The sequence below is a fragment of the Odontesthes bonariensis genome, chromosome 4, assembly GCF_027942865.1.
Source record: "Odontesthes bonariensis isolate fOdoBon6 chromosome 4, fOdoBon6.hap1, whole genome shotgun sequence".
In the NCBI taxonomy this organism is placed as follows: domain Eukaryota; kingdom Metazoa; phylum Chordata; class Actinopteri; order Atheriniformes; family Atherinopsidae; genus Odontesthes; species Odontesthes bonariensis.
In genome coordinates, this window is record NC_134509.1 from 1,815,362 (window position 1) to 1,827,799 (window position 12,438).

The window sequence follows — 12,438 nt, forward strand, 5'->3', positions numbered from 1 at the left end:
GGTTAGTGTGTAATGTGCACATGGTTAGTGTGTGATGTGCACATGGTTAGTGTGTGATGTGCACATGGTTAGTGTGTGATGTGCACAGGGTTAGTGTGTGATGTGCACATGGTTAGTGTGTGATGTGCACATGGTTAGTGTGTGATGTGCACATGGTTAGTGTGTGATGTGCACACGGTTAGTGTGTGATGTGCACATGGTTAGTGTGTGATGTGCACATGGTTAGTGTGTGATGTGCACATGGTTAGTTTGTGATGTGCACAGGGTTAGTGTGTGATGTGCTCATGGTTAGTGTGTGATGTGCACAGGGTTAGTGTGTGATGTGCACATGGTTAGTGTGTGATGTGCACATTGTTAGTGTGTAATGTGCACAGAGTTAGTGTGTGATGTGCACAGGGTTAGTGTGTGATGTGCACATGGTTAGTGTGTGATGTGCACATGGTTAGTGTGTGACGTGCACATGGTTAGTGTGTGATGTGCACAGGGTTAGTGTGTAATGTGCACATGGTTAGTGTGTGATGTGCACAGGGTTAGTGTGTGATGTGCACATGGTTAGTGTGTGATGTGCACAGGGTTAGTGTGTGATGTGCACATGGTTAGAGTGTGATGTGCACATGGTTAGTGTGTAATGTGCACAGGATTAGTGTGTGATGTGCACATGGTTAGTGTGTGATGTGCACATGGTTAGTGTGTAATGTGCACATAGTTAGTGTGATTGATGTGCACATGGTTAGAGTGTGATGTGCACATAGTTAGTGTGTAATGTGCACAGGATTAGTGTGTGATGTGCACATGGTTAGTGTGTGATGTGCACATGGTTAGAGTGTGATGTGCACATAGTTAGTGTGTAATGTGCACAGGATTAGTGTGTGATGTGCACATGGTTAGTGTGTGATGTGCACATGGTTAGTGTGTAATGTGCACATGGTTAGTGTGTGATGTGCACATGGTTAGTGTGTAATGTGCACATGGTTAGTGTGTGATGTGCACAGGGTTAGTGTGTGATGTGCACATGGTTAGTGTGTGATGTGCACATGGTTAGTGTGTGATGTGCACATGGTTAGTGTGTAATGTGCACATGGTTAGTGTGTGATGTGCACATGGTTAGTGTGTGATGTGCACATGGTTAGTGTGTAAAGTGCACATGGTTAGTGTGTAATGTGCACAGAGTTAGTGTGTGATGTGCACATGGTTAGTGTGTGATGTCCACAGGGTTAGTGTGTGATGTGCACAGGGTTAGTGTGTGATGTCCACAGGGTTAGTGTGTGATGTGCACAGGGTTAGTGTGTAATGTGCACAGAGTTAGTGTGTGATGTGCACATGGTTAGTGTGTAATGTGCACAGGGTTAGTGTGTGATGTCCACAGGGTTAGTGTGTGATGTCCACAGGGTTAGTGTGTGATGTGCACAGGGTTAGTGTGTGATGTGCACAGGGTTAGTGTGTAATGTGCACAGAGTTAGTGTGTGATGTGCACAGGGTTAGTGTGTGATGTGCACAGGGTTAGTGTGTGATGTGCACAGGGTTAGTGTGTGATGTGCACAGGGTTAGTGTGTGATGTGCACATGGTTAGTGTGTGATGTGCACATGGTTAGTGTGTGATGTGCACATGGTTAGTGTGTGATGTGCACATGGTTAGTGTGTGATGTGCACATGGTTAGTGTGTAATGTGCACATGGTTAGTGTGTAATGTGCACATGGTTAGTGTGTGATGTGCACAGGGTTAGTGTGTGATGTGCACAGGGTTAGTGTGTGATGTGCACAGGGTTAGTGTGTGATGTGCACATGGTTAGAGTGTGATGTGCACATGGTTAGTGTGTGATGTGCACATGGTTAGTGTGTAATGTGCACATGGTTAGTGTGTGATGTGCACATGGTTAGTGTGTGATGTGCACATGGTTAGTGTGTAAAGTGCACATGGTTAGTGTGTGATGTGCACATGGTTAGTGTGTGATGTGCACATGGTTAGTGTGTGATGTGCACATGGTTAGTGTATGATGTGCACAGGGTTAGTGTGTGATGTGCACATGGTTAGTGTGTGATGTGCACATGGTTAGTGTGTGATGTGCACAGGGTTAGTGTGTGATGTGCACAGGGTTAGTGTGTGATGTGCACAGGGTTAGTGTGTGATGTGCACATGGTTAGTGTGTGATGTGCACAGGGTTAGTGTGTGATGTGCACATGGTTAGTGTGTGATGTGCATATGGTTAGTGTGTGATGTGCACATGGTTAGTGTGTGATGTGCACAGGGTTAGTGTGTGATGTGCACAGGGTTAGTGTGTGATGTGCACATGGTTAGTGTGTGATGTGCACATGGTTAGTGTGGGATGTGCACATGTGTGATGTGCACAGGGTTAGTGTGTGATGTGCACAGGGTTAGTGTGTGATGTGCACATGGTTAGTGTGTGATGTGCACATGGTTAGTGTGGGATGTGCACATGCGTGATGTGCACATGTGTGATGTGCACAGGGTTAGTGTGCAGCCGGCAGACTTACGGTCTGGAGCTGGTGTTGGCAGTAAGCTGCTTGAGGAGCTGGCAGTAAGCCTCATCCCTCATTAAGGTGAACTCTCCTATCAGCTGATGAACACAAATATGTTCAGTATCACATATCACAGCACCACAGATTTTCCTTGGAGGTCCTCCGTGTTTTGCCAGAAGGTGTAAATTTTAGACTGTAACTATAAAACCTATACAGTCTAGTTATAGAGAGCCTATAAAAACTCTCGAGGGTCTCAGTGGAACTCCAAAATGACCAGAGGCATCTTATCACACTTAATGGGCTCTCAGCAACATATGGCATTACCTTGTAAGTACCCCATTATATTATATGAAAATCACGAGGCCAAATGTGCAATAAAATAGAGACAAACTTCTGCTTAACACTCGATTCTCTAAAATACTATCAGTTCGGCAGGCGGTGGATCAGGAACTGCACCAAAGGTTGCTGCACTGTTTGATGAACGTCAGGCACACACATGTAATCTGCGACATCTATGGCGAAAATGAAACCGGGGAAAATAATTCAGGAGAAACAGCAGAAAAAGAGGAGTAAGTGCTGACGTATCTTTCATTTGACCTCTCCCCTTTGTCACTGACCTGCTCATCTCCTGTCAGATGGCTATAAAACATGCAGTTTCATGTGGTGGTACATATTTACACAATGTTAACATTCCAAATAGTCAGGAAAATCACAGAATTTGAATTAACTGTGTAGCTGAGAGGAGTTTAAATCTGCTTTGAGTTGGAAGCAGCTCTAATTTCTGTTAGGTCTACACAGTTTAAACAATACACACTATTTTGGGATTTATTGTGTACTACAATCCACTTTCCTCTTTTACTGCTATCAATAGCTAGCTGGTAAACAAACGAACAAAACTAGTTAAACCAATTAAACTGTCTGAGCTTTTGTACGTTAGCAGCTACAAAAGTTAAGTTAGTTTAAGGTTCACCAATTTCACCAAGAGTGGCTTTGTTGCTTCAGTCATATTCATCACTTAAAGGCTGACTTTGAATAACGTGATTACACATCCTGACTTCTTCTTTAAGGAGTGCAGCAGCATGGTGCTACCAGTCCTGTACCAATCAAATCTACCTGTTGAAAAGAGTGAGATGATTTATCCAATGAGAAGAGGCCGTCTGATCTTCTGAGAAACTTCAAATGCTTCAGATATAAATAATCTAGTCCAGTCCAGTTTCACGTATCATTCTCTATCTCCAAATAATCACTAAATATGTTTACGTCTGACTTCAAAATACCAAGACATTCATCGGCATAGTGACAGCAGTAAAATGCGGCGTTATACTTACAATCTATTAGTGTACATATACAGTAAATTAGCAAACTGCTGGAATAAAATGATAGTTAAAGAAATATGAAGGAGCACGTTTACCTTGAGGAACGTGCCGACCATTTCGTGTTCTGCCAGAGCCCTCGGTGGAGAGTCACCCATGAAGCGCATGATGGCTACACAGTATGCACAACCAGGACATATGCACACACATGTTAACAACACATACAGAAATACAAAGAAATAAATCCTTTGATTGCTTTAAATCTATTGGCTGAAGTCAATTTTATTTATACGGCTCCATATCACAAAAATAAAGATACCATTTTCTCCAGGGGCTTAAGAGAGATAAAGGCTCGAGGTAAAATACTGTGATCAAAGAGCATGAAGCTGAGTCCAAGTTGAACTAGAGGATAAAGAAGATGGAGGAGAGATGAGAAAAGGTAAGAACTTACACAGGAAGAGATCAGCTGCCACTCTGTTCATGGCCGGGTCCGTGAACTCTATCAGAGACTCGGTCAGAGGAGTCTGCAGAGGACGAAATCCTTTAGGATAAAGGTAATCTGAACAAGTCGCTGCACTCACACTGCTCTGAGAAGATGAAGCCAAGGAGGAGGCACCTTGGAAAACTTGATCATTTCAGTGGGCTCCCTGGGGTCTCTGTTCTTGCTTTTGCCCTTCAAAGAATCCCTGAGAACAGAATCAGTAGATTTATGTCGTAAATGATTTGATTATGGAACAATATAACTTATAAGTGAACATCCTGCATTAAAATGACAGTTTAATGGAGGTAAAGAAGTACTTTGGACTGTATTATGTGCAGATTGGCACCCGTCAGTGTCTTTGTGATGGCCACACCTGCAGCCACACGGTCGGTAACCTCACACACCAACACTTTTTCATTTTGAGTTTACAGATACACGTTTATGGTAGGTTGTTTATTTTCATTTGATATTAAAATGCATTAGTTCTATTTGTAGCGCACACATTTAGTTAGCTTTTGTATGTTTAATTTAGTCAAATATTTCATTTGTTGTTCTTTCTTTTGTTGGTGCTGTGGGGGAGTACCTCGGACTCTGGCTGGCACCCTCCAATCCCAGATTGATTGGGTGATACCATCTAGAGGGGGGAAGACTATGGAGTCTTCATTTTAATTTTTGTATCAGTTCTCTTTGCTTTTGTGATTTGCTTATTTTTTTAACTTTGTTTAGTTATTAGGCATTTAAGCTGATTCTTAAGCTAACTGTGTTTAGTTACTTTTGTTAGTTAAATTTGTGTTGATGTTTCCCTTCCCTCTTCCTTGGTGTCACTATGGTCTGATCAGCCAATATTTAAGTCCCCTTTGTTTGTTGTGTGTCAGGTCAGTTTTGTTTGCTTTTGAACCGTTAGCTTGAGGTTAATTTATGTTAAAACCTTGATTTTTGGCTTTGAGTTTAGTTTCCTCATTTGACCTCTTTTAAGGGCCCTGCAATTATTGTTTAAAGTTTTTTTTTTTGGGTTATAAACCCATTTTTCTTGAAAATTATTTCTGTGTCCTCGTGTTTGACCAGCTCGGTCCCTCACAGTCTTTATAATTTATGCTTTGACATATTATTGTACTTTAGGACTTTAAGACGCTGTACTGCAGCCTACTGGTGATAAATGTTTTGAATGGAAGGTTAGAATCTGTGAAACAAGTAAACTATGCAGTGAGAAGTTTGTATTCTGTCCCAATATCAGTTTATGTGCACATATTTCAACTTGAAACTGGATTTAATCATTTACGAGTGATGTGTATCTGTGTAACGAAGGAAGAGGTGACCTGAATTATTCACACCTGAGATCAACGAGTGCAATAAGTGTGAGGAAGCTTCGTTACCTCAAGCAGGAAGAAAGATATGAAACTGAAAGTCAAACACTGTGAAACATCTGTCCACACGGGTGAAACAAGCCTGAAACAGCTGAACTTTTAATATGAACTACCTGATACATTTTTAAATTTTTAAATTTATTTTAAAGCAAACTTTCTTGAAAAGTCAGACGTTCCAATAAGTGAAAACACAGAACATTAAGGTAATACAATACAATGCCAGGGGGTCGCATTCTACAAAACAGTGATAAATTAGTTGATAAAAATGTTGTATAAAGTACACAGCTCTCACGTTTGTGACATGTTCGTTTCTTTCCGTTTGTCTGGCGGTGTTGTCCTTCCGGTTCAAAGGTCGGACCACCGGTCCAATCAGCGACGATTCATGTCAAATCACGCTGTCAATTTTTCCCCCCAGAAAATGACGCAAGTGTATCGAATCGTATCGAATCGTATCGTATCGCATTGTATCGTATCGTTGGCTGAATATCGTGTCGAATCGTATCGCATCGGATCGAATCGTATCGTATAGAATCGTATTGTATCGAATCGTATCGCATCGTATAGAATCGTATCGAATCGTTGGCTGTATAGCGTGTATCATATCGAATCGTATCGTATCGAATCGTATCGTTGGCTGAATATCGTGTATCGAATCATATCGAATCGTATTGAATCGTATCGAATCGCATCGAATTGTATCGAATCGTATCAAATCGTTGGCTGAATATCGTGTATCGAATCGTATCTAATCACATCGAATTGTATCGAATCGTATCAAATCGTTGGCTGAATATCGTATCGAATCGCATCGAATTGTTGGCTGAATATCATATCGAATCGAATCGTTGGCTGAATATCGTGTATCGTATCAAATCGTATAGAATCATATCAAATCATATCGAATTGTATTGAATCGTATTGAATTGTATCGTTGGCTGAATATCGTGTATCGTATCGAATTGTTGGCTGAATATCGTATCGAATCGCATCGAATTGTTGGCTGAATATCATATCGAATCGAATCGTTGGCTGAATATCGTGTATCGTATCAAATCGTATAGAATCATATCAAATCATATCGAATTGTATTGAATCGTATTGAATTGTATCGTTGGCTGAATATCGTGTATCGTATCGTATCGTGAGATTCGTGTACCGCTACAGCCCTAGTTGACGGACTGAAAATCGACTTTCTAACCCGCTTACAGTTTCTGGGAGTAATTCTGTTCTTTTGCAGTCTTTATGCAGGAGGATTCTCCATCACAGGCATCCAACCAAAACGGACTAATAAGAAGCCTAACAGGCATTGAGGTGACCGAATAAGAGCCGATTCCTTCCTCACCGGTGTTCATTTCTATCTGGGACTTGTGGGCTCTTCTCTTTACAGTAAGGAAAGATGATACAAGTCCTTGAACAATATTTGGGAGGCTGTGGTTACTGCTGCAGTGATAATAAGGTATAAAGATTTGGAATGGGGAAATGAATGGGACTAAAATAAAAGTAAGTGAAGGGGTATCCGTAAACCGTACTTTAATACAGAAGTTGGATAAATGTAGTTGATTATTCTCTACCACAGGATGTAAAACATGTGTTTGGGTCTCACCCCTTCCCGCTGGGTGCTTGTCTGAAGAACTTCTTGGCAAACTCCAACATGTCATATTTAGTGTCCTGCAGGGCCCTCTCATCCAGTTCTCCATCAGAAAATCCATCAAGGGAAACTCTCTGAAAGGCAAACAGTGATGATAAAAAAAACAAAAAAAAAGAAGTGATTATGACAGACTGAGTGAGTGTGAGTGTGAACCTCAATGGTTTGATCTATCTCGTGTGCAGCCATGGTGGACGCCACGGCGACAGCGACAGCTGACGGCACGGCGAACTGTCCCGCTCCACCACGAGGCTCGGCCTTTCGATCCAACGGCAGCGACAGGAAGTCCGGAGGAGCGACGGGACGGACGCACTCGCCCGGGAACGCCCCCGAGCGGCCGAACACGGCACCAAACTTCCAACCTGGTGCAGAACAAACAGAACTGAGGGATTACGACCGGTAGTTACACACCAGCTGACTGAACCACCTTTCCCATCACTGTGTGCCTCTCCTCTAACAAAATATAAAAAGACGGGTGAAGCTGCTTTCTGTTTTTATGCACCAAAAATCTGGAGCTCTCTACCAGTGTATATTTGTCAGTCAACAGATATTACAAACTTTAAAATATTACAAACTTTAAAAAGCAGCTAAAAACACATTTATACACTCTCGCCTTCTACTAGTTTTATAAATTATATTATTATTATTATTATTACTATTTATATATTACATTAATTGTTTCTCTATTTTACTGGTAAATTCATTTTTCTATTTTTAGTACTTTATCTTTAATTTATATCCCCCCCGAGTAACATGTTCTATTGTACTCTATTTTGTTATTCTTGTACTTATTTTACTTTGTATATTGATCTTATTTGTAAAGCACTTTGAGCTACATTTTGTGTATGAAAGGTGCTATATAAATAATTATTATTATCATTATTATTATTATTATAACAGGAGGTGAGATCATTATCTGCACACCTCTTCTCATGTGAAAGACTGAGCAGTCCTCTGCTGCTGCACAGATAACCCGGCACATTACGCAGCTACAGATACTGCTGTCAGCACAGAGAAAACTCACCTCTTATTCTCAGCTTGTTCTGCTGGGCAGCCTCAGGCTATTTAAGTAGCTTTCCAGCTTTTTGTCCTCCAGCAGGCTTTAAGTCCTCGCATCGTTACCTATGAACCAACTTTCCCAAAAGCCGTGGGTTTTATGGGAAATGTTTGATGTCTCATCCAGCTGACATCGTCCATTCATACTGAGGTATGCACCAATCAGCCGTAACATTAAAACCACTTACAGTGAGCAACACTTTTCATCTTGGTCCATTGAAACGTTCTGCTGGGAAAACCTGCATCCTGAGACTCACTTTGACATCTACCTAAACATTTCTGCAGACCAACCACAGCCCACAGCTGTCTCCCCTAATGAGCAGTTTCTGCCAGGCTCAGACAGCACTGAGCCTGGCAGAAACTGCACAGGAGGGGCTAAAAAGCATGTCATAGAGCCTGAGGTGTTCCCCTGATCTCTAAACTCTGCAGATACCAATCTGATGGGATCTGATCTGTGGGACGCAAGCCCGATCCAAGGAGAGCCTCTCCACAGCCCACAGGGCCCAAAGGATCCTCTGGTAAGGTCAAAGAGACTCCAGGACACCTTCAGATGTTCGTTGACCAGTAGAAGTTTCAATGTTACCGACTAGAGAGGCAGCCAGAGCTAAATGACTTAAAGGGACAGTTCGCCTCTTCTGACATGAAGCTGTATGACATCCCATATCAGCAACATCATTTCTGAACATCTTCTTACCCCCTGCTGCGTCCTGTGAGCAGAGTTCCAGCCTCGTTTTGGTGTTGATGAAGGTAGTCCGGCTAGTTGGCTGGGGTTTAGAAAATAAAGCGTCTTGCTTCTCAAAACAAACAATATGCGTTCAACAGAGTAAAGGCTCGTGTATACTTCGCAGCAGTGTGTCGCAGTGAGCTTGTCGCAGACACGACGCAGTTATTTTTGATTTATGCCTTGAAGCGCTGTCTGCGCTATGTTAATCCCACGCAAACAAAGCAAGAGGGACAATCACGAACAAGCTAGGATTGTGGGTGTTACGGTTATGGAGGTCATTCAACAACAATGGCGACTGGACGAATGCGCACTTTGATTGAGATGCAGCTGATCGATCTAGAAATAGAAGAAATATTGCTACTACTGGAGCCAATCAGAGGCCTCCTTTCTCTCCTCCCTGCGGCGATGTCTGCGGCACTGTCTGCGGTGAGTTACAATTTTGAGGAGGTGCACCAGAGTGTCTGCGTAGTGTCTGCGTAGTGTCTGCGTTAACTGCGACACACACGCAGACGACCTGGTTTCCGAGTCTAAATCAGGCTTAATACATTTGCATCACAAAATGGTTCTCCAGGAAAAAGTCAGACCTCACAATCTCTTGGCCCTATTTTCTCTCCCTTCGTATCACTGCCTGCTGCCGCCTGCCGACAGCCGCGCCTGTTACGGTGTTTGCTGCTCGGAAGCAGGGGACTGCTCGCTCTGCACTTCGGTCTGCACAGCAGGCAGTGATACGAAGGGAGAGAAAATAGGGCGAAGCGATTGTGAGCTCTGACTTTTTCCTGGAGAACCATTTTGTGATGCAAATGTATTACTCTGTTGAACGCATATTGTTTTGAGAAGCAAAACGCTTTATTTTTTAAACCCCAGCCAACTAGCCGGACTACCTTCATCAACACCAAAACGAGGCTGGAACTCTGCTCACAGGACGCAGCAGGGGGTAAGAAGATGTTCAGAAATGATGTTGCTGATATGGGATGTTATACAGCTTCATGTTAAAAGAGGCGAACTGTCCCTTTAAATGGTGCAGGTTGGATTCAAAATGAAAGGCTGAGCAGGGAGTGCCCATTGGAATCCATTTATGGAGGATTTCCACATTTCAGCGATCAAAGAAAAACAAACAAACACATGAACAATAACTCACTAATGTATGTGCAGATTTGCTTTCTCTGTAGGGTCTGTTTGACGTGACATCTGTGATCCTGTTTCATCTTTTATGACCTCAAGAAAGAACATCAATCAATATTTTTCAAATTGCTTCGCCACCTTCCATCTGGGAAATAATTTTCTGATTCAATATTGTGTTTAAAGAGCGCCGTGGGCGCTGTCAGTGTCACGGCTGCTTTTTTCCTTGGCTTTAAAATACCGTAACATCTCCAGGGTGCACAGAAACAGTCCGGCTTACATTTCAAAGCTGTCGTGTTCACGTCTGTCACCAAAAATCACAGTCCGTTTGTAATTAAAGTCCAGGAATCTGAAAACTCACCGAAGTCTTGAGTGTCTCTTTTAAGTTCCTCCAGAAACACAACCTTCTTCCTCACCACGCAGCCATAGCTGTGACCTGAGGACACAGTATTTATCGGTGTCAGAGCACAGATTCTCCCTCTATCAACACTCACTCCACAGCAGCGCCTCACCTTTCTGCAGCCCGTCCATAACCTGCAGCCTGATGATGTCACCTTTATGAAAACTGAGCATCGATCGGTCGTCTGTCACAAAGTTACGTTCTGCGACTACATAGTCTGAGTCCTATGGAACAAAGAGAAAGACCCCACAGTATTATGGAGCTGAACCGGTCCAGAAACCCCAGATGAGCTGTTTATCTTTGCACGTCTCCTGTGGGCGTTTGACCTTTTTGATCTCGTTGATGAACGTGTCTACGAGATGTTTGACTTGCGATGCCTTGGCTGAGAACAGGATCAGCTTCTCGTTGGCCAGATTGAACTCTAACATGTTCTCTGATGGGATGGTCACAAACAGGATGTCTGCGTAACTGAGAAGGTGCAGAAATGTGAGATTACACAGGTTAAGCATCACTCAGTGGGGTCACATGGCACTGAAAGAATTGGATTATTGGCTAAATTACAATCAGAATGAGCTGAGCAAGGGTAATTCTCCTTGGATATATGGCGGTGAATGAAGTATGTAGTATGCAGTATGTAGTATGTAGTATGCAGTATGCAGTATGGAAGTGTGTAGTATGTAGTATGCAGTATGGAAGTATGTAGTATGTAGTATGCAGTATGGAAGTATGTAGTATGTAGTATGCAGTATGGAAGTATGTAGTATGTAGTATGCAGTATGCAGTATGGAAGTATGTAGTATGTAGTATGTAGTATGAAGTATGTAGTATGTAGTATGTAGTATGTAGTATGGAAGTATGTAGTATGTAGTATGTAGTATGCAGTATGCAGTATGCAGTATGGAAGTATGGAAGTATGTAGTATGCAGTATGGAAGTATGTAGTATGGAAGTATGTAGTATGTAGTATGCAGTATGCAGTATTCAGTATGGAAGTATGTAGTATGGAAGTATGTAGTATGTAGTATGTAGTATGCAGTATGTAGTATGCAGTATGCAGTATGGAAGTATATAGTATGTAGTATGTAGTATGTAGTATGGAAGTATGTAGTATGTAGTATGCAGTATGCAGTATGGAAGTATGTAGTATGGAAGTATGTAGTATGTAGTATGTAGTATGCAGTATGTAGTATGCAGTATGCAGTATGGAAGTATATAGTATGTAGTATGTAGTATGTAGTATGGAAGTATGTAGTATGTAGTATGTAGTATGTAGTATGCAGTATGTAGTATGTAGTATGTAGTATGGAAGTATGTAGTATGTAGTATGTAGTATTCAGTATGGAAGTATGTAGTATGTAGTATGTAGTATGCAGTATGCAGTATGGAAGTATGGAAGTATGTAGTATGTAGTATTCAGTATGTAGTATGCAGTATGCAGTATGTTGTATGCAGTATGGAAGTATGTAGTATGTAGTATGTAGTATTCAGTATGGAAGTATGTAGTATGGAAGTATGTAGTATGTAGTATGCAGTATGTAGTATGCAGTATGCAGTATGGAAGTATATAGTATGTAGTATGTAGTATGTAGTATGGAAGTATGTAGTATGCAGTATGCAGTATTCAGTATGGAAGTATGTAGTATGGAAGTATGTAGTATGTAGTATGTAGTATGCAGTATGTAGTATGCAGTATGCAGTATGGAAGTATATAGTATGTAGTATGTAGTATGTAGTATGGAAGTATGTAGTATGTAGTATGTAGTATGCAGTATGTAGTATGTAGTATGTAGTATGGAAGTATGTAGTATGTAGTATGTAGTATTCAGTATGGAAGTATGTAGTATGTAGTATGCAGTATG

At 41.8% G+C, this 12,438-nt stretch overlaps 1 protein-coding gene across 1 annotated transcript in view; it reads right to left on the reverse strand.

The window, feature by feature from the left end:
• The window catches only part of myo15ab (myosin XVAb), a 90,480-nt gene that overhangs the window by 20,668 nt on the left and 57,374 nt on the right, over positions 1-12,438 (reverse strand). The window contains exons 56-64 of the mRNA XM_075462469.1: positions 10,907-11,048; positions 10,693-10,804; positions 10,542-10,616; positions 7,438-7,643; positions 7,240-7,358; positions 4,408-4,477; positions 4,243-4,315; positions 3,890-3,963; positions 2,494-2,576 (exon numbers count right to left, since the gene is read on the reverse strand). Of these exons, the coding sequence (XP_075318584.1) occupies positions 2,494-2,576; positions 3,890-3,963; positions 4,243-4,315; positions 4,408-4,477; positions 7,240-7,358; positions 7,438-7,643; positions 10,542-10,616; positions 10,693-10,804; positions 10,907-11,048 (954 nt within the window). The remainder of the gene's footprint in view (positions 1-2,493; positions 2,577-3,889; positions 3,964-4,242; positions 4,316-4,407; positions 4,478-7,239; positions 7,359-7,437; positions 7,644-10,541; positions 10,617-10,692; positions 10,805-10,906; positions 11,049-12,438) is intronic.